The sequence below is a fragment of the Bombus flavifrons genome, chromosome 18 (genome assembly GCF_040668555.2).
Source record: "Bombus flavifrons isolate JBK064 chromosome 18, iyBomFlav1_principal, whole genome shotgun sequence".
In the NCBI taxonomy this organism is placed as follows: domain Eukaryota; kingdom Metazoa; phylum Arthropoda; class Insecta; order Hymenoptera; family Apidae; genus Bombus; species Bombus flavifrons.
In genome coordinates this window covers 1,127,297-1,149,491 of record NC_138459.1, presented here as the reverse complement: position 1 = coordinate 1,149,491, position 22,195 = coordinate 1,127,297, and the positions used below count along the sequence as shown (strand labels likewise).

General features: G+C 34.4%; 1 protein-coding gene across 1 annotated transcript in view; it reads left to right on the top strand.

Moving 5' to 3' along the window:
- Positions 1-22,195, top strand: part of CAP (Cbl-associated protein) — a 413,875-nt gene that overhangs the window by 326,479 nt on the left and 65,201 nt on the right. Inside the window, exons 20-23 of the mRNA XM_069131258.1 lie at positions 2,560-2,606; positions 8,542-8,711; positions 12,091-17,196; positions 19,034-19,093. Coding sequence (XP_068987359.1) covers positions 2,560-2,606; positions 8,542-8,711; positions 12,091-17,196; positions 19,034-19,093 — 5,383 coding nt within the window. The remainder of the gene's footprint in view (positions 1-2,559; positions 2,607-8,541; positions 8,712-12,090; positions 17,197-19,033; positions 19,094-22,195) is intronic.

Genomic DNA, 22,195 nt, shown 5'->3' with positions numbered 1-22,195 from the left:
TATGAAGGAATGTTTCCTTCTTCTTTAAGATGTTTTGATAAAGATCGTTATAGGAATTTCAAACAGCTGATTCTGATGCATCAAATGAAATTCATAGAAATTATTTTGAACATGAGATATCAGAAATATTCATGCTTTATTCTATAGATATTCTAAAATGTCAAACTATCAATATTTTAATTGAATCAAGAGAAAATAATTCTTCACATAGACAACTTTCGTTTTTGTATACAGTGTTCATCATTAAATTCCAGTATTACATCTGATAATTAATATTAGGAATTTTGGTTTTATTTATTATAGACATTTGATTAGAACTTAGAGAAATAGCTTAATATGTCTTATACATGCAATATTTTATAATATTTTTAACATTTTTTTCTAATTTATTAATTTATAATTTCAATACTTTTATTAGAAAAGTGGTTTTAATAAAGAAGAGAAATTTATTAATAAAAATATAATTTTAATTTAATTTACTCAAAAATGATTGATTTTTAATTTAATATTTGGAGTAACAATTTGCAGTTTATATAGAGACAGCACAATATTGCTTTTATATGTGAACTCGTCGCGACGAAAGACGAGAAACGTAAAAGAATTAGAATTTCAGTTTTGAAAGTTATGGAAAAGGAAAAAGATCATTCGGTCGGATTATTGAACCAATATTATAGCCTGTACAGGGTGTTCGCGCTAATTTGGATCAGCGTCTTTCTCGTAAACGATAAGTTTATCGAATAGATAAAAGAAGGAAAATATGAATGGTTTAAACTAAACTACATAATAACAATAATATTCTTTTCGTAAATGCAAATATGCATGTGCACTTTGCAGTTGCACTATTTTTTTAAGTGGAAAACTTCCTTTTTTTGCATATATGAATCCTTTCATTCATTCTGTGAGAAAAAGCGTTAGGGTAACATGGTCGAAAATTGATTAGTTTAAAAGATATTCTAATTTCAATTGTGTAGAAATTATCATATGTGAGAGAAAGAAGATATAAATACGAGAGTTTTGTTTTTCTTCGTTTATCATATGATATTTTACAAAATTAAAGTTAGGATATTTTTTAAACTAATTAATTTTTTACCATATTAACCTAATACCTTTTTCATAAAATGAAAGGATTCCATGTATTAAAAAGAAGAAAGGTCATTTATTTAAAGAAATAGTACAACTGTACAAAATGTACATACATATTTGCACTTGCGAGAAGAATATTATTGTTAATACGTAGTTCATTTTGAATCATTCATCTTTTCTCTCTTTCATTTTTTCCTCATACTTATTGTTTACGAAAAAAATGTTGATACAAATTGCCGCGAACGCCTCGTATACATGGCAATATCAGATAGGAACATCTTGACCTGCATCTCTAGTGTTATCTGTAGCGAAAACTTTTTCAGACAATATTTCATTGGCTCCAATCGGGCCTTTTTTGATGTTATTATTTTTTCTGTAGGTGGGCGCGTAAAGGTCATGTAAAGGACAACTTTGTTTTTTTAGATGAAATTATATATTTTTTAATACGTTAATCGATTCAACTTGAGTTTTCCTATCAAAAATGATTAGTTTAGTAGATGTATTGACTTTTCTATTTTAACTTTTATTTTGTAAAACTCACCGTACGAAAAGCAAGGATAACAAATACAAAAGTAGTGGCATACGTCTTTCCTTGTCCTTTATACTTTTCCTTTCTCTGTCTTTTATATCTGTTATCCTTTGCTTCTATTAACGTTGCATAAAGTTTTCTTTTTAGCAATTTAAAGTAATAAAAATTTTCTTGTAATTTGTATAATTTTTTTGTAATATTTTTCATATTCTAAAGTCAAAATATTGTCGCATTTTCAAATTTTATAGAGAAATTAATTTTAATATCGAAGTATTATTGAATTACAGTCTTAGTTTATTGCCATTTACTACCTTATTCTATATAATATCCATTAACATTTAATTAATAAACAACATAAACAGCCTTAGTATCAAGAAAATTAAATTATTGCAATTTATCTTTAAAGATTATTGATAGAACCTGTTAATAAAGTCAATTATCTCTATTCTATAATACTATTGCAACATTATATTGAAAGATATGTTAAGTATTCTACTTATTTGTATCGATCGAAGCAGTCCCTTCTCTTTTCGTTTAGCTTATATTTTTGCTGTTATCGCTATCTATGTACCCTCTAAGAAACTATTTTTCTTTTGTCCGTTCAATACTGAATATGCTACTACTATGTTACCCCCAACACCTTACTCACATTACCTCACCCCAATAGCATTTCATTTATTTATTTGCATCCTTTGTTACTAATTTACGCTTAACATAGCCGAATGCTGCATGAATCGTGTAACTGCCATTCGATGTTTCGTAGGCACAGTATCGATAATTGCGTGGTCTTGTGTACATATGAAAACAACGTTGATTATACATTTTTATCCTCGATGTAAAGCTATCACGAATTTGAAGTTATCGATCAATGAAAATATGAAAAGCATGTTAAACATTATGTATGAACTTATTTCATGAATTTAATAAATAAACTTTTTGTTTTTCAGCCTTTTGATCAGCGCAATAGTCGTCCAGTGAAACCATATATGTCACAGTAAGTATATTTTTGATTTATGACCGAAACATCGTTTTAGTAATAGTGATATTTGTTTATTTTTCTCGTCTTCTTATCTTTAAAAGGGAATTGTGATTAAATCTTTCTTAAAAACTACATTAATTTACTTTCAAGTACATAACTTGAATGTCTCCTTTCTTATTTTGATTATTTCTCTCATCCAGTCCTTTCCTCTTTCCTGTCCTCTTGCTATTTCCTGTCTTCATATACCTTCCATTCTGATCATTTCCTCGCATTCCGACATTACATGCTGTATGATGGTCTGTAGATTAGATTATTAGATGGCTGTATTAGATGGTGCCAAAGACGATATACTTTAAGTAACATTTACACATGTATTTACGTACGTTTTATAGGTGAAAAAAATTTTTATCATTTATCAAATAATCAAATATGCTGTTTGGCCTTATTTTAATCAGGAAAATTAGCAAAATAAGGAGTTTTCATCGTTGCTTTGGTATTGTCTCAATGATACGCTTCTTTTGATTAATCCGATTTTCGAACCTCTTTTTCCTTCGCTAGCGCTATCCTTCTTTACGTTCTATATATATAGTTGGACGCGATACCTTTACTGGATAAGTGTCCAACTTTGATTTCGATTTTCTGGTACTTATACAGCTTTATTATAGTATATTATAAATTATTAAATCTCTTTTAGCGCATTTTAATTAGGATTACATTAAAGTATTCAAAAACTTCAAAAACTACAACTTTTTAAACAAAATTTGACTCGAAACATATGAAACATGAACTTAATCAGTTCATAACACATTTTAATATTAATGATTTCTTTGGGGCTAACTGGGTGTTATTATATTTAACTGTTATGAAATTGTTATTACTCTCGATGTATTTGTCGAAAGAATGCCCTTTCACCGATTTCGATGATTTTCAAATATGTTGCCGGCGACATGATGCTGAATAACCCTTTCCTGTATATGTAATCATCGGCCTTCATTTCCGTGACATTCCCAAAAAGCTATCGATAATATTACAATAAATTCTTTCTATAATTCGGTTGTTAAGTTCCTGTTTTTTATTATAAAAATTATTGAAAATGAAAATTTGAGTTACTAAAAACAATTAGTTCATATTTTCGTTACATATATTTTCTTATTAATCAAATAAATAATTATACATCATTACATTGAAACTTTGCTAATATTTGAGCAGCGTAGGAATGCGTGTTTCTCGATCGCCACCTTTGTAACGCCTTTTCCTTGGTACACAGTCGAATAAGCCATCTTATAAACAGGCCTCGATATTTATATGTCGGAGATGAAAGGACATCGGAGCCTTTCTTTTGGAATGTTTGGGAAGGTCCCCAATCCTTCAGTCCACACTTCTTATTATAGCTGTACTTAAATAATAAAACATTTTTTTTTATTTTATTTATTAAAATTTACAATCAATTCTCGCATTGAGAATTTTCAGTAATTTTTCTGACGTGGCGCAGTGACATGGCTAATTATTTATAATAGTTAATACTTATTATAGATAAGTATAATTTATAAGTGCTTGTTATAAATAGGTAAATATTACTTAATAGATAAATAAATATTATTTAGTATAAGTATCTAATTAAATCTAGTGTTTAGGTTTAGCGGGTAGTGTCTCTTCAGCCTGCGGATCTGGTCCGTCGTATCAAGTAGTTCCGTGATTAGGGGGTTTCGGTGTTTGTTGATTCTTTTGCTATATCTGTCGCTATATTTTGCTATTTCCTCTTTGACTGTGGGTATCTTGAGGTCGCGATGTATTGTTTCGTTGGTAACATACCAAGGTGCATCTATTAGGGATCTTAGCGTTTTCGATTGGTAAGGGCAGTTATACTTGGACTGAGATTTAGTCAGATAAGTTCTACTTGTACTGTGGACAAGTACGTAGAGTCACACCAGAATCGTGTATCACATCGCATTCGTCATCCCGTTGACCGAATCCACGATTCGTTATCGAACCTAAATTCATTGTCATCAACATCTCGACTATTCAATCGTCGCTATTACTTGTTAAACTCTGTAATAATCACATTTGTATCAGTAAAACATCATCTACGGTACATAACAACGATGGCTAATTCAAGTGAAGATTCGTTATACGCGCCCAACTCCAATGATAACCCGACATATATATGTCGGAGATGAAAGGACATCGGAGCCTTCCCTTTGGAACTTCGGGAAAATCCCTTAACACCGTAATCTAGATTCTATCATAGGCGTAATTAAACAATTGTCGTCATTCGATCCGATTGTATTTGTTCGAGATTTGTGATAATGTGCTTGGGCTCGAGGCGACAACCAGTCGCCGAACGTAGCCGCGGACACGGGATGGACGCTTTGTCTAACAAAGGTATGGAGTAATTCTATAGCTCTCCTTAAAAGAAATATTTGTGGCGGCACGCGACAGTAAACATTCCAACGGTTTCTGTCCCGTGGCTCGTCACACGCAGACCCTATTCTTCGAGTAAGATGATTGCCAGATGTCGATGCGTCTTCGCAGTACATGTTCGGCTAGTCTGAGGACCCGCTATAAATCTTAGGATTTAGTTAACCTAGGTCCTTCAAACGGACAAACAGTTTTTATCCTAACAGTCCCTAAATCTACCACCTACTACGGGAGAATACGGGAAATCTGCTTTTCTCACGAACGACTCTTCCCACTAGCAACTTTCTCTCAAGGGCGGTTAGCATCCTTCTTCAACCACCAACATAGAAATTAACAGGGACGTCCAATGGATGATTTTTCACCAATTACATAGTTTCGTAGGTGTCGCAGGGAAATGAATGTTTTAATGATAAACTATAAACTAATATATATCTATGTACAGAGTCTTCAATGGTTATTTGCTATGCCTTTTAGAAATGATTCCATACCTTCCGATCGATGAAGATTTGTTAAAAAAAATGACTGCAAAATTTACCTTGAGCATGATGTTCAAAGTCTAATTTTCTTTAATCGCAAGCTGCGGTATTCATCACGAGGAAAAAAGGTTTCAGGGAAGTAATTTTGAAACGCGAAGCAATGTTTTGAAATATTATAGCTCCGCGACCTCGAACTCCGAGCCGCGAAGCAATCGAAGGATGATGGATTAAGTTGTAAAATATTTGTTTGCCTCCCGACTCGCGCCTGTGAACTGGAAAATAATTTTATGACAAATATGTTTTTCGTCGTCCTTCGTAAAGAATGGGAAAACACACGATTCCACACGATATAACCCACTCAACGCAACACATTTCAATTCTAAAACCAGCACTTTTACAACAGCAATCCACCAATGAACGTCGAGAAAATTTATCCTTAGTGTTTTTAATTATTTAATTTATATCCTTCCCCCTATTTTTGTTTTAGGGTTTAGTGTAGTTATTTGTAGATTATATTTTTTATTTTAGAGATACCTTTTCACTTCATTTTATCTCTTTACTTTCTTTTATTTGTTATTTTTTTAAATTTATTACGCAAAGATATCCTTCGCGCGTCGTTATATACGAAATTTTATATACCAAATCAGAATTTCTTCTTACGCTCATCTTATATTCTACATTGATATTTTCATCTCTTTATTCATTGATATTCTTACGCATATATATGTCTTCATATGTTTATGTTTTTATATTTTTATGTCTTTCTACGTTTATGTTTATAAGCCGAAGAAATTCTGTCTTTCCTAACACCAATAACCATAAGGTCATTGAACACTTATTCTGTTGCTATTCGATAGCAGTTGCTTGTCACGGTCAGGGATTCAGGTGTTTCCCCTTTTTTTAACCTTTATTCCAGCATTGGTCGACCCAGCACGCGTCATAAGAGTTTGTTGCATGCTATTAAGTAGAACTTGCGAAACTCCCGTGCAGGCTCTCGAGAATCGCTTTGTGTTAATAACGCGAAGGTAGTCACCTACTGAAGAAAAGTTACCAATCATACTAAATTGACCACCTATTCAAGATCATTGAGAAGGTAAGGATTTATGACACTGCTGAGCGAGCCCTGAGAGGTGTATAGGCCCGAAAACTCTTGAAGGGCCAACAGTGTCATAAAACAATCGGTAAAGGAAGCAAACTTTTATCCTTCATCCCCATCTTGAGGGATCAACAGCCGGGAAGACGCAAGAAATGTCGTGAATAGCTGTTGTCTCCTCTTTGACAAAAATGAAAGGTCGTGGTTTGGTCGCCACACGAGGGATAAAGGAGCGAAGGAGCAGTTATCAACAGCAGCGTGGTCCCCCGTTTGATGACACCCCCAGGTCGTGGACCAACTGCCAGACACGACAGAGTCATACACGCACAGTTAGTCGTATAGTCGCATCTTCCGTCTTACGAAGTTCACGGGTCGTGGTTTGACCGTCGAACATAAAAATCGATATTGTATCGTATCTAGAAAGGGCATTACCTTAATAGTCGCGCATCCAATAAAACCATACGTTTCGTACAGTTATAATTAGCTGTCTGACCTACAACTCTTTTCCTGCGTCAACCCGCTCACAATCGCGAGTCTTCGCCACTTTTGAAAAATCGAAAATGCTTAGGCAACTAATCTGCGTGTTTTACCTCCGCCAACGTCTCGCGTATGAGAGACTACAAGAGCTTTATCCCGGATGAGTTTAGTCAGTCTGTATTAACAACTTATTCATCAGTTCCTTGAGTCTTAACTCATTTCCAATTTAGAAACATTTCACACCAAACACATGCAATTTATATACAGTCCGCTTTAAAATAAATCTCGCAGTTCTTTATACTAGCGAGTGATCTTTGTAATTCCTTTATTTTACTGGCAAATAATCTTTGTCAGCCAATCATACCTGTGACAAATAATCTTTGCTGTTACATCCTTTCAAGCCTAGGGTGTCAAACAAAAGTATTAGTGTTGAGGTGTAGTGTTGATATATAGTATCAGAGGATAAAGATAGTGTTTTTATTGTTATTTTTGCCATAATTCTAATATTTCTTGCGATAGATAAACAGCCTAATATCTAACTGATTTCTGCATCCGCGTTTGAAATGCAACCAAACTGCAGATGTCAACGTAAGGGCTAATAAAACATTAACATTTTTTTCTAAAAGATAGTTCATTTGTCAGCCTTGCTTCCTTTGAAATTCATATTCCTCGTAATGAGTATTGCATGTTGGAATTAGAAAGATTTGATCTTGAAAATTATGTTCAAGGTCAATTTTCCGGTCGCTTTTTTTAACAGATCTCCACCGATTCGAAAGTGTAGAATCATTTCCCAAATAATTTTTCAACATTCTGTACATCGGAGGAACATCGTTCAACTGCATAGAGGTATGAAAATGCGGAGCTACACGTGGTAGACAGGGCACATGGTAAGAAGTGAGGTTGGACGTAACTTGTCCAGTGCGTTGCGTGACCAAGCTGAAAAGAATTCGCAGAATTCACTGCAGTGATACCAATTTTATTCTCATGTGATACCAACAATTTTTTGCTAATATTTCGAAAATTAAGGCCATACAGAAATTATATATATAGGAAAATGTTGTTCAAAATGTTTATTTCTACATGTTCAAAAATAGGCGGAATCGGGCATTCGGTGGGCTTGTAGATAATTATTCCGCTTTCATATAATTTGGAGATATTTAGAGTATAACTACCATCATTATATGAAATATTCACGTCATTATATGAAAACGATAATAAATTAAATAAATCTGTTAAGACTGTCGCATAATGTATGGAAAATGGTAAACCTTTGACTTTTCCTATTATTCTTACAAATGTATCAATTATGAATGAAAATATCCTAAGAATTAATAGCGTGAACATACTCTACGCAATGAAATGTCACTATTTACAAAATACATTGTAATTTAATTACGATATATCTTAGTTCATTATTCTTATTGTTCTTATAGTCTTCTAAAAATTAATCATTACTTTAAAGTTATGGAAATACTTTTTTTTACAGTGCTCTTAAAGAATCAGGATACGAAAGCGATTCTACTCTGGTGTTTCGTCGCAAGGAAGATATCAGCCCGCTGAGTCAAGTTGAACAAAGACTGGCCTATAAAACTGTTCAAAGCGGTGGTGACGTACCCCTTCATGGCTTTCGTAAACCCGCTCCAGAACGACCAAAGGGTAAGTTCTCAAACTCATCGATCTAATTCTATTTGTCTTTTTAAGCCTATTTCTATGTCTTTAAGGCATTTGCAATTATTATTACATTCTCTGTGAATATTTTTCTTATTTTTTTGGTGTTTGATATGGTTTGATATCATTTAAGCAGGCATGTTAGCATATAATTGATCGATTGCCACTTTGAGTTTCTTGTATCTCGTATTTAATTACTAACAATAGTTGTGTTTTTGCTAAGACTCTGCATGGTCGTTGTCGTGTCATTAACTTTCGTTTTATTCTCAGAGCTTCGAATGAAATTATACTTTCACGCCTTCAAGCATGACGATTTTAATCTTTACATATCACCTGAGTCCTTATTTTTCAACGACTACGAGACTCTAAACTATCATTTGGTATCGTAAATTTCTTCAAAAATCTTCGTTAAAGGTCGTTTAAGAAATACTTTTTACCGTTAAAGCGTTAATAAATTTTCTTCGTTGTTCATAACGTTTACACGCGTAATAATGAAGTAACAACTTATGAGAGCGCAAGGAAATACTATTGCTCAAAAGTATTTGGATACTTGCTGATATTTGACAAGTCATATTTTCATAATAAAACTACGGTCAAACAAATTGTTATGATTTTATTCTTTATAATCATCACAGCTACGTATAATAGTAGATATATTATAAATCAAACAAATTGAATTTTGAAAGTCAGCGTTCTATATAGTACAAGGCGTGACGCGTAACAATTCCTAGGAGAGTAAATCTGTATGAAAAACATAAAAAAGATGAATACAATTTTTTCATGCATTTTGTTCGACGATTTGTTTACGAAAAAATCAAGTACAAATATGCGAACTTGCTTAATTCTTGACTAGATATATATGAGTGAACAGACAACAATCACCAGGTTATTGTACGTACGAAATTAAGTTGAAAATGTGAAATGAAACGTCAAGAATTAGCATCGTATGTACATGCATTTTTGACGAATATCCAAATTCAATTTTCTCGAAAACAAAGATTCCAATGAGAACATCTTGTTCTGCATTTTCGATTTATTTGTTCAAGTAGAATAGTTTTCTTCCAACAATTCGTTTCGATTCAGTCAGGAATGAAACTAACTCATGCATAGTTGATCTTTCGAGATGAAAAAATTTTTATTCTATATTTTCGATTTATTTTTTCAAATACTGTAGAAACTACCTTACTACTACTGTACTATGATTACCGGAATACCTTGCTTATCTAATGTTTGAAACTCTTAAATATTATAGAACTATGTTATTACTTCTTTGATATTAAAATCGAATCACAAAGAGTAATATTTAAATAGAAGATGTATATAGTAGTAAATATATACACTAAATAGTAAAATATTTTATTGCTATGTTCTTTAATGGATAATTTAGGGTTATAGCCTGGTGATTCCATAAAAAGGTAGTGATTGTTGCTTCTAATTTTTAATTCGTCAATAATTTGTATATTTCCGTAAAACTCACATATTGTTACTACAAATCGACCAAAATGTCCTGATACTTACAGCAGCTCTTGAAAGTATTCGCACACATAACGCAGAAAATTTTTATGAATGTATTATGTGCATTATTTCAAAATTTTATTGCCACTGTAGTGAGACATCACTATCGTTGTTATATTGGTAAAATTTGAAACTGATACGAACACATATACATGTGTGTAAAGAAGATACAGGACATTTACTGTAAACACATATTTACCAAGAAATTAGTATACAGCGTAAATAGCTATCTTAAATATGTGATAAGTTAAAAATGGTCTTACTGAATATCGAGGCTTATTAATATAATGGTAATTGACTGCTCAAATACCTTTGTGGGTTTCTGTGTAATGTATACTGAAACAAAATATCTTGTAACTTCAAAACGTAGGACGTTCAGAAATTATTTGTCATGACTTTGACAGGTGATTTTCCAGCTTCGGATCGGTGGAAATCCGTTAACAAAAAAAAGTATTTAAAGGTCAAAGTTTTTTCGTTGCATCGTGTAGTGCTCATCACGAGGAATAAAAGTTTCAAGGCAACTACAGATTGCAACTCAACCGTACTCTTGCAAAAAGATACTAAAGTTTAATCAATTATATAAATGTATGTATGTGAAACTGATTTTATTTATAATACATTTACATGTGACACACAGATAAATTTTACATAGTGTATTATTGATAAAGCTGCTAGGAATCATCCTTTAACACGTCAAATATATTGATAATTAATAATAAGGAATACTGCAGACCAGACCACTATATATTTAAATACGTATATTATCGCATATATTTCACGTGATAAACGACAATCTCTAGCAGTTTTATCAATAGCACGTTATGTAAGTTCTATCTGACTGCGAGATTTAAATATATTCGAAATAAAATCACTTTTATATTGTATACAATTAACTTTTAAATGTTTAATTAATAAAACATCTTTTCCTAAAGGAACGGTTGAGCTGCCACCATGGTTCCTTTGAGACTTTTGTTTCTGATTGTAAGTACTACACGATGAAATTAAAAAATTTGATTTTGATATTTGAGGTCAATTTTGTGGTTACTTGTTTTTAACAGATCTCCACTGATTCGGTGATGTAAAATCATCTGCTAAAGCCATAACAAAGAATTCTTTTATCCCGTAGATTTCCAGATTCGTTCCAGACTGATGAAATTTGAAAATATTTTCTATAGTATATTCATAAAAGATTTCTACAAGCATTCAAATACTTTCATGAGCCACTATATGAGCGTGTAAATTTTATTTTGCTCGTAAGAGTAGTTGAGTCACATACGAGGATGTTTGTAGGCCGCTTATCATTCGCCTATTAAATTATTTTAATGTAAGCGCTGCATAACCGCTGTTCAATGTAACCAGCTGATACAATTTCCACGTAATACAATCTGATAGGAGCCCGCGATTATTTGAATTTCACCTCCCTCGAATAATACGTCAAGTGAAAAAGTACGAAGCATGATTCATAACTATAATTTTAGCTGTGCCAACCAAAAGTTTTCAGCTTAAACGCATACTTTTTTCACGATATTCTTCTTATAAGTAGTTCTTTAGGTTATTCACCGCACCGCCTCTTCTCGGTATCTATCGATATTGGTTTGCGATTTAATTTTCTCCGCAATACGATGCACAAGCAGTACCATCACCTGAGAAGACTTTTCTGATGTTCACACTGCGTCGGATTAATATCTAATAAAACAAAATAAAAAAATGAAACTAAATAGAACAAACGCAACATCACCAGCTTTAAAGAGACTCTTTTCTTCAAAATTTTTGGTGAGAGGGTTCCACGAGCGGCACACAATTTGCGAAACGAACACGCGATCAAAGCAAACAATCAACACTTTGTCCACAGACGACACGGGGATCGAGTATTTTCTGATCTCGCCCACTTTGACACGGATCCGTGTTCACCGAAAAAGTGTCTCTGCTACCACACCTGCTTCATCGTCAACCACTTTCTCGCGACACGAAAGATTATCCTCCAGTGACAGTGGAACGAGCAAGAAAATGGACGTTCGATCAACTATCACAAAATCAAAGTGTCTCAGAGACGACAGTTTCACCAATCCACAACTAGGTAGTAGAACACTCTCAAATGCGGTCACAGGACCTCCTTCTCCACCTCGAAGACAATCTTCTAGAAACAGCAAAACATTGAAACTGTATGCATCAACTGCATCAAATCTCAAACATCAAACCATGGATAACACGCAATCTTTTAAATCAAGACACAAGCAATGTTTTACAGAAGACGGGTCCAAGGTTAAGTCACTGAAAGAACGGTTTTGCAGCAATCTTGACAGATTCAAGCAGAGTCGAAAAAGTCTTTCAACTTCCACTTTATTTCGAACGTCCTCTAATAGCTCGATCTCGCCTCGGTCTAAAGTTTCTACTTCGGTGTCCATTCCATTGAACAAAAAGAACTCGGACTCATGGTTGTCACAAAGTTTACTCGACACAGCTGCGATGGAAAGTTTCGCGGCCGACAAAAGTCGAACTCGCGTTTGCCTGGATACTTCTTCTTCATGGAAAACTGGTTACGGATATTCAGTGAAACCTGACTTGAAACGTGCACTTGAACATAAATCATCCTCTTCTTCTTCGAAGATGACTTCGAAATATCTAATTCCTCCCCCAACAAAATCAAAGAAGTTGCGTTCTATGAATGAAATCGGTAATTCTGTATCTTATCTTAAGAAAACTAATGTTAGAGGGAGGTTAACAAGAAAAGAGCAGGAAGAATCTTCTAAAAGACTCGCCAGGTCACCGGTTGATTTATCTTCTATAGAAAATAGGAAGCATTTGCAGAAATATAGAGACAAGAATAGCAAAGATGTTCGCACGACAGTATTGCCATCAGGAGCTGTTGTCAAAAGTTCCTCGACGATGTATTCTGCAGCTTTAAATAATGCAAAGCAGAAAAGTCCGCAAGACAAATCTTTGAAAGTAATAGTTACTGTGTCTTCTAAAGGACAGGAAATGTTAAGAAACCCAATAGACTCAACTTCAACAGCAAAATCAACGTTTGCTTTAAAGTCTTCTTCAGCCACATCTTCTCCATCGGTTCTGGGTAGATCGGTATTAACAGACACCAGGAAACCGAGAACGATAGTCAGACAGCATGATAAAATAGGTTCCAGCAGGAAGTTTACATCCTCTTCTGATGCAATTAGCGAATCATATGCAAAGAAGAGACTAAGACCTCATACCATCGTCAAGTTTCCTACACAAAAGCCAGAGACCATAAAAATTAATCCTGATTCGGCTAAAAAAAAACTTGAAGTAAAGAAGTCGAAGAAGGACAAGACCGAAGTTACCGCGAGAACGAAAAAAGCAACAACTGGACAAAAGTCAGATTCAAAAAATGAGAGTATTAATAAAACTAATATTGAAAACGAGGAGCCTAACGTTAAACAGAATCCGTTATCAACCCTGAGTAAACAATCACCCGTGTTAGCTGTAGAAAAAATTAAGAGACATCACGAGGTAGCATGTCCTGATACATTTTTCCAGAATCTCTTTTTAAAATCAGTTTCTTCAGCTGTTTCAAGTGAAAATGTCTCTTTTAAGAGATACAGTGTTAGCGAACGAGCGAGGATATACCAAGAAAACATCAGAGAGGGTAGCAAATCAGAACCTTCACTAAAAGCTTTGAGTATTTACTTAGCTCACAAGCGTCCAGTATCAGATTCAAAATTCAAAAACTGGGAACGTGAGAGTATCTCTTCTAGGAGTTCAAGCCCATACGGTGTGAGCTGGCCTGGAAGATCTGTATTTCATAAAGTGAGCAAGTTTGACAGTCTTCTAGGTATCGAGGACTTTGGATCATCGAGTATTTTGCGTAATCGAAGTCCAGACTCGGCGAAAGAGCGTTTGAAGGAAAGAAGTTCAAGTGAGCCGCCTTTGAAGACTCTGCCAGAACGTTCAGGCTCGAAACACTCATCTTCACGAACTTCTTCACCATCTCCGATTAGATCACCAGCCTGTAGACGCATTCGTACATTGAAGCAAGAAAAATCAGAAATTCCTAATACAATTATCGCGAAGAAGGTTACAACCAAAAGTGCTGGAGAAACTGAAGAACTGCAAGATATCCGATCTAAGTTTGGCTCTAATTTATCATTGAGTAGAAGCACGAATTCTCTGTACACGTCACCAATTGGTCATGAAGAGTATCATCAATATGTACTGGAAAGGTTACACGACAGAAGGAGATCGAAAAGGTACAAGGAACTGCACGATTTCTATTCGAGCCTTGAAAGATTGGGCGAATTGGAGAGGACTTTTTCTACCAACGACTTACGACCAAGGATGAAAAACGAAGAAATTATAGATTATGATAGATGGAAGAAGGTAAGGTCGCACGAGAGAGCTGAAGTGGAGTTCAGTGCTCTGTATGGAAAGCTGAAGGCTGTTCAGAGGAACAAAGACTTGTTGTTCAGCACCAAAGATATCAGTAAGTTTAAATGGCACGGTGACTGCAGTTTAAGGTGTAAAGAACGATCTGTTGAAAATATTATTCAACATTTCAACAAGCTCCAATCTGAAGAGAGTGACCTAGAATATTCTAGAAGAAAAGAAATCTCGTCGAGAAAAGATACGTATAAACCGCTTTGGCGAGGCACTTCTGTACTAAACGTGGCGAGCACAATGCAGAAGAAAGCGAATAGCTCTCATAACGAGAAATCCTTGGATCATACAGATCATCCATTCTTACAAAGAAATCTTGGTGGCAGTAAAAAATTTTGGAGCAGTTTGTCTATCGAACAAGTAGCTACTTTGAAGAAACAGCTAAACGAAATTTACGGTAGCGATAATTTGCAAAAGTTTACACCTTCGACATCTTCAAAAATGAATCCTGAAATCACAGAACAACGACAAGAGAAAATAGGAGAAACTGATAAACACGATTCTTTATCGAAATATGAAATTGTCGTTCCACCTCAAGTCGAATCGCCTGATGTTCGAGATGATGGGAAAGGTCTTCATGTACGATGTCACTCTATGATTACATCGGATATATCTCCAAGGGATCAAAAATCGTTGACGGATCGTCCAGAATTGAAATTGAAGAGAAGTGATTCTATTAGTCAAGGGAAAAGTACAGAAAAATTTGAATCCGATAAAACTCTATTCAGAATCCCTCCGTCTATGAGTGAGTTAGAGAAAAAGAGACTGTCTGTGACACTTGGAAAAGAAGTTTTGTCGGTTCTGTCACTTCCATTGGCTCCGCGTGAAACGCGAGGCAGCATAGCAGCTGCATTAGCGGCTAAGAAGATGCCAAAAGCGACCCGTTCTGCGGCTACACCTAGCGTAACCAGCACATCACCTAGAAGCTGTTATTCTCTGGAGCCGTCAAGTGTTGAAGATTCATCGAGAACAGACTTGGCGATCAAAGAAAGCGACTTCCTATTGGTTCTAACCCCAAACAGTAAGAGTCCATCTGATAGACAGCGAGTAGAAAACGTTATGGAAGAATGGTCTAGAAAACCTCCTCTTCTAACGATTGCGATACCTCACACGACTACTCAGACCAAAATTTCAGCCCAAAATTCTGGCAGTGAAAGAGACAGTATGACTGAAAGTTCCGAAACATCTGTAAGAACGGTTATTCAACGAAATATAGAGTCTCAAGATGTTCCAACGAAGATCGAATTCTTCGAAAACGTTGATAAAATAGAAACTGATCAAGATCGTAGAAAAGCGGAGCAAACGAGATCAAAATCAAAGTTGAAATCAGGGAGATTGTCTTCTTCTCAAAGTTTTGCGGATTTGAAAGAATTATTCGGTGAAACGGAATCGGCAAAATATAGCGCCTTGTCTTCGTCAAGGTGCAGAACACGTTCTATTTCCCCAAAAGCATTCGTTACTAAAGAGAAAGAAAGCAGCCCTGATAGGGAACTGGACACGCGACCCTCGTTTCGCTCTTGTTCATGCGACCGTGAACATGATAGGCCTCAGAGCATTAGTCCGTGTCGTGCAACCATGCGATCGAATTCATCCTGCAGTCTCGAGAGCATCTGGTTGCGTAGTTCCTCACCAGACCCGGGAAAATATTGGCGCGCCTATTTAAAGCTAGTAAAAAATGGTACGGTGAGACGTTTGAAGGCCAGATTTGAGAGTGCCGAAGATCTTCGTGGAAATACAGTGAGGACGGTTCCAGTGCCAAAAAGATTTCAGAGCGATCCTGAACTGGCCAGATGTCTTCTGAGGAAGGTGGACGAGGGTAAAGTGAAGCCTCATGAATTTGCGGACGTAGCCTGGTTGCGTCGAAGGTACGAGCCTCGCAGAGGAAGAGCTCGACGCAGAGGCGAGTCTCCGCCGATTCCACGTGTTCCTTTGAGACGAGAGGACTTGTCTATGCCTCACATCGATGTTATCAGTAAGACAGCTGAATTGAAGGATTCAGCTGCAACTTCTATTGTGACTAATGCTAGGAAGGCAGAGACTGACGAGCTGGAGGCGAGAAAGTCTGTTGGACGTATGAGAAAAAAGTTCGAAGAGTTTGCTACTCAGAAAACTTCGATCCTGGGCGAAATGTTCACCTCGTCGCCGAATATGCACGAGCTGAGGGATATCGCCCCTTATCTAGCTGGTCAATGGATAGCACATAGGTATCCCAGTCGACGAGATAACATGCGCTCGTTGTCCTCGCCACCCAACCTCGCTGCCAGATATGTTTGCTCGAAAAGTAGGACGAATTCCGCTTCCACAAAGACACAGATCAATGATAGAGGTAAAGTGGTGAACCAAGTACGCACCTTATCAAAAGGTCCATCGTCAATTTTGAAACAATCAGATGGTTTTACCAGTCAACCGTTTGATCCTGCTAAACACAGGCCGAGGTTTAGATATCAACCGCTTCCTCCGCCACTATCGCCGACCGTTCCACAAAAAGCCACTTCTTGGTGGTCACCAATTCCCATCTACACTGCTCGACCAACTGTCACTTTCGAAGGTCTGAATATTCATAACTGCTAAAATTACTCCCAGTTTCATATTTATATGTTTGGGTCTATAACCATGTGTTTTATGCTTAATTGAAAATATTTCTCTTGTTAGCTAAATTATCTTTCATGCGAAATTCCTCACTTTATTTATTTTACGATAGAAGTAGTAAAACAATTACATTATTTCCTTTGGGGGAAGCAACATATTTGTTGAATTTTAAAATGCTTTCGTTTTTATCATCATTCAAGTTCTTAGAACTTTTTTTAATATATTCTAGATGCAAATATAAATAGTTAATATAAATAATTGAATGTACAATATAAAGTTTGGAATAATTTAAATGAACAAATATTCAAAAATTTTTCATTTATTGTAATAAACATTTCAAAAAGAATAATTTATTTTGTTGTTTACCAAATAATCAATTAGGAGAAGTAATTGATACTTAGATAGTAATATTTTCTCGCTAAATGCTTTTTATTCCTAATTTTTAATTTCCAATTATTAATCTTAATAGTTTCTACCTAATTTTTCAAATTACTACGAATAATTTTAAGAAGGATGTAATTTGTATCGTTTGAAGTATTGTTTAGATAACTTAAAATGAGTATAAAATTTTATAACATAACTTCTACAGGTTTGTAGTTAAAAATGCAAATCTAGTACATCACATAGAAACACGATAAAAAAATATCAAATTCCCAAAACATCTTCCTCTCGTTCGCAGATTGTAATAATTTAAGGAAAAAATACGCATAGAATCTAAAAGAATATATTAATAACGAAAAGAAATTAAAAATTGAAGAATTAACCGACGCCAGATGTTTACGGATCGACCCGAATATCGGGGTCTTGAATTTAGGGATGGGCCAGCCAAGAGAAGTTCAGACGGGATCTCAATATATCTCAGTATACTCGAAAGTTTTAGGATCCCGAGTTTCGACTCGGGTACGAGCATGAAGGGGCAGTGTAACTTTGCATCGACTCGACGAAAGTTGGACGAAATCGGTTGGAGAGCCTGATAGATTCAGCTATGTATGTATTAAAAAGAGATGGAACAAAAAGTACATCTATATGAATAAATATTATATTTAAAATTTTGAAGGATTATTGTTACTTCGATAATAATTTTAAATTAATTACAAAATACTTTAATAACTTTACATAAAGAATAAAGTATAAATCTAGAATATAAAAGTATTCAATAAAAAATTTAATATAAATTTTATTACAAAAGTAAACTAAAAAAAAAAAAAAAAAAAAAAAGAAAAACTAAAACTGTCCGCTAGAAACTTTATACAAAAAGTCAAACGTTTTATAGCCTTAGCATGCAGAATATTTCTTTCCATTCTTCTTAATAGTTGGATCTTATCGGGTTCTCGAATCGATCCCATCCAATTTTGGCCGAGCCAATTCGAAGTTACGATGTTCATTCGTGTTTATATCCGAGTCGAGTTTTCGAATCCCGAAACATTCGGGATCCTAAACAGTCGGGTACACTCTGCAGATACCGATATGCCGCTCGAACTTTTCTCAATCGGTCTTTATTCTGTAGTAGACATGAACCCGGACACTTCTCGACGCAAGTGTCAAATGCTGAATATTAATAGAACTATTTTGGAAATATAATCTGAATGTTGAAATGTGTTTCCTGTTAAATACTTGATTGGAAATGTGATTTGTTCTGGGATACCAATATCGATTAATGCCGAGCAAGAGTGCAATCCATTAACCCAAGTCAGCATTCAATGTTCACAGTGAACTCACAATGCTGAGTGATAATTGTTTCATGGTAATCGTAGTGCGGCTAATTATTACTTTCCTTTTTTTCGGCTCATCCATAGAATACTCGAACGCACCTCCACCGCCGTCAAAATCTCAGCACTACAGAGACGCCTGCCAAGGTAATGCTACATGCTAATCATTTTCTTCTTTTTCTATCTATATCCATTTTTTTTATTTGCGATCTGTTAGATTCACATTTCATCTACACTACCGCGCATAAATATTTGGATACCTGGTGCAAATAAGGAAATCGATATTTCTGCTATATTTTCAAAATTATGATCGAAGAACGTTTCTCTAGCGTTAACTGCTGATCTCTTGTCATAACTGTGAGATCAAACGTTCTACCTTTAAACTGAAAGAAAGAATATAACTGCAAATTTGACAATTGTGGCAAATATGAAATTACACATTTACCTCTATTAAGCAGCTCACTCTGCACAAAATCTATATGAACTTTTGAAATGTCGCTAGAAAGCTAGGAAAACACTTTAATCGGTTTAAAATTTCGAAACCGAACAAACACATATGAAGTATGTCAACTGAGGTGTCACCATCAATTATATATTGTCTTTTTATTAATACCAACCAATATCATTAATACAAAGTTTTTGCGAATATCTGCAAACGACTTACGAATGTATTCAAATACTTGTAGAAACTTTTATAAATATATTATACATCTGATGCGAAACATTTTGATGTTTCATTAGCGCTGCAAGGCATGACTATCATTGTTGCATCGTTAAATTGAAACAACTCCGAAAATGTATATGGAAGTTATAAAATAGTTTGTTCGGGTATACATTTCGCAAAGATCATAAAACCATGAGCAGTTGATGCAACATAATTAGCACAAATAAAAGGATCATAAAATTATCTAAACGGTCAATTATTTGTGAAGTTCTAAAAAGTTTGGATATTCAGAAAGATCATTTTTACGTTTTTAACACCTATTATATATACATATTATATACATACAGTCACAAATATTTTGTCACTTCTAATACCATATATATAGTATCAGATTGGTTTCAAATTTGATCAATATAATCATGATAGTCGTGTCTCATTACAATGCTGATGAAATTTCAAAATATCTTATATGAGACGTAGAATGTATGGTATGTCCGATTTAACTTAAAATGCTCGAATAACCCAAATAATACGAATGGTACGAAAAAATATCTTGGAAAAAGAGCGTATGATATCGAGAAAAATATACTATACTCTTGTCTATTGATCTTTTGACGACATTAAAACGTCCTATGAAGATCATTAAGATTTTTAAATAGGAACCTGCCTTTTTTATTATTCAGACTTTTATTATTCGGATGTTTCATTCGTATTATCCGTTATCGAGATATGTGTAATATCATATTTTTCGATATATTTGAGCGTTTCGAGATAAAATGGATGTGCAGTACACATATGTAAAAGTTTTCCGTGGCAAGTGTTGAAATACTTTCGTGAGCCACTATACTAACTATGTACAGCAGTTTGAGGTGAGATTAGAGGCCAAAATTAGATTAGAATTTCATTTGAAATATATTTTATATATTTACAATAATTTAGAAGTGTACAAATTATTCCAAATATATATGCTCCATAGTGTACCTGTCATCTTTCTTTTTTTCACATGATTATTCGCGTAAAGAATGTTTATCTTCTGAACAATGATTTTACAGGACATTTTACGAAAGCAATCATAGTTTTTAAATAATCAATCGCTTCTCTTTTTTTATTCACGCGAAGCTGCTCGAATTATTTTCGTGGCATACCGCTGTTCGAACGAAACAGAGCATGAAATTTGCTCATTGTGCATGACATGAAACGCAACCGTTTACATTAGGGGAAGTATGCGATTGTTTCGCAACGAATCGAGTGCGGATTCGATTACGGAAAACGTGAGGCGTTGTGTAGCATAAAAACATTCGTAAATGGTAAATTATACATGCATGGTTGTTGACAATTTAATAATAGACAGTATTGTGCGAAAGTCGTAGGTCATCTACGATAGTGACATATTTCATAACGTTTTATATAAATACGTATATACATAATATATTATGTTTTTAAGAAATAGTTCCAAAGTTTCTTTTACGGCACTGTATGTTTGTAGTTTCTCGTGGTTCATAAACTTTTCACAAATATTTCGATGAGTATACTTGTGAATAAAACGTTATAGAACAGATATGAAACGATTTAGAATCAGCAATCAGAAGACAGGAAATCAGATATGGAAATAAATTGGTTAAAATACTAACAACAAAATGGTAAGTAATATGAAATGAGTTTATTGAAAAATTGTTCGAGAGAATTTTTAGAATAACATTTGTTATTTCATAATTAATTATTTTGAATTATACAATACCTTTTTCGGAAATTACAAATAATTGTTGAAGTAAACACTTTTTAAGAATTAACGAAAGATTTAAAACATTGTAAATGAGGTATATCGATAAGAAAGTTATAATACAAAGATTTGGCTCTAGCATTTGCATTAACATTATACATATTATTGTTGAGAATTTTGCATCTTAATTGCCGAAATAATGGTATGGGAACACTGAATTTACACTTAGAATTTATATTAGAATAGTTATATATTTATTTGATAAACGATTTCAAACATCGATACACACTTGCACGCGTGTCACATTCTTCCATACCACACTGTTAACTGAGCAGTTTACCTTCCTTTGTTTTCGAGGCTCCGCGCACACACATACTTCCATACACTCATATTCACATACATGTATCACTACTACGCGGTCAATCTAGTCTAGCACATAAAATTATACATATTTCAATACTTATATATAATACATGAAAAAAAATTCAAGACATATATAAATACATATCCAGATCCCAGAATCAGAGTGTACTAAGTTACAATCTTCTAATTTTAGGAGAGAACAAATCGAAGTTATATAACCCTTGTAACGAAATATGGACTTAATATCATCTTTATACTATTATATCTAAAACTAGACGACCTGGAACGGAAATATTTTTGTCACCAGAAAGAGTGAAAAATTTGGTATAGGAAACGCAAAAAATTTTATTTAAAAAAAAAATGGGCTTAATATAACGTGGTTTTGGGACTCAGATATTAGTTTATTGTCGACATGACATTGGTAGTAAGAAAGCTTATCTGAAGAAGTGTGTGTGTATGTGTGTGTGTGTACGCGCGCGTGCGTGTGTGAAGATATACATTT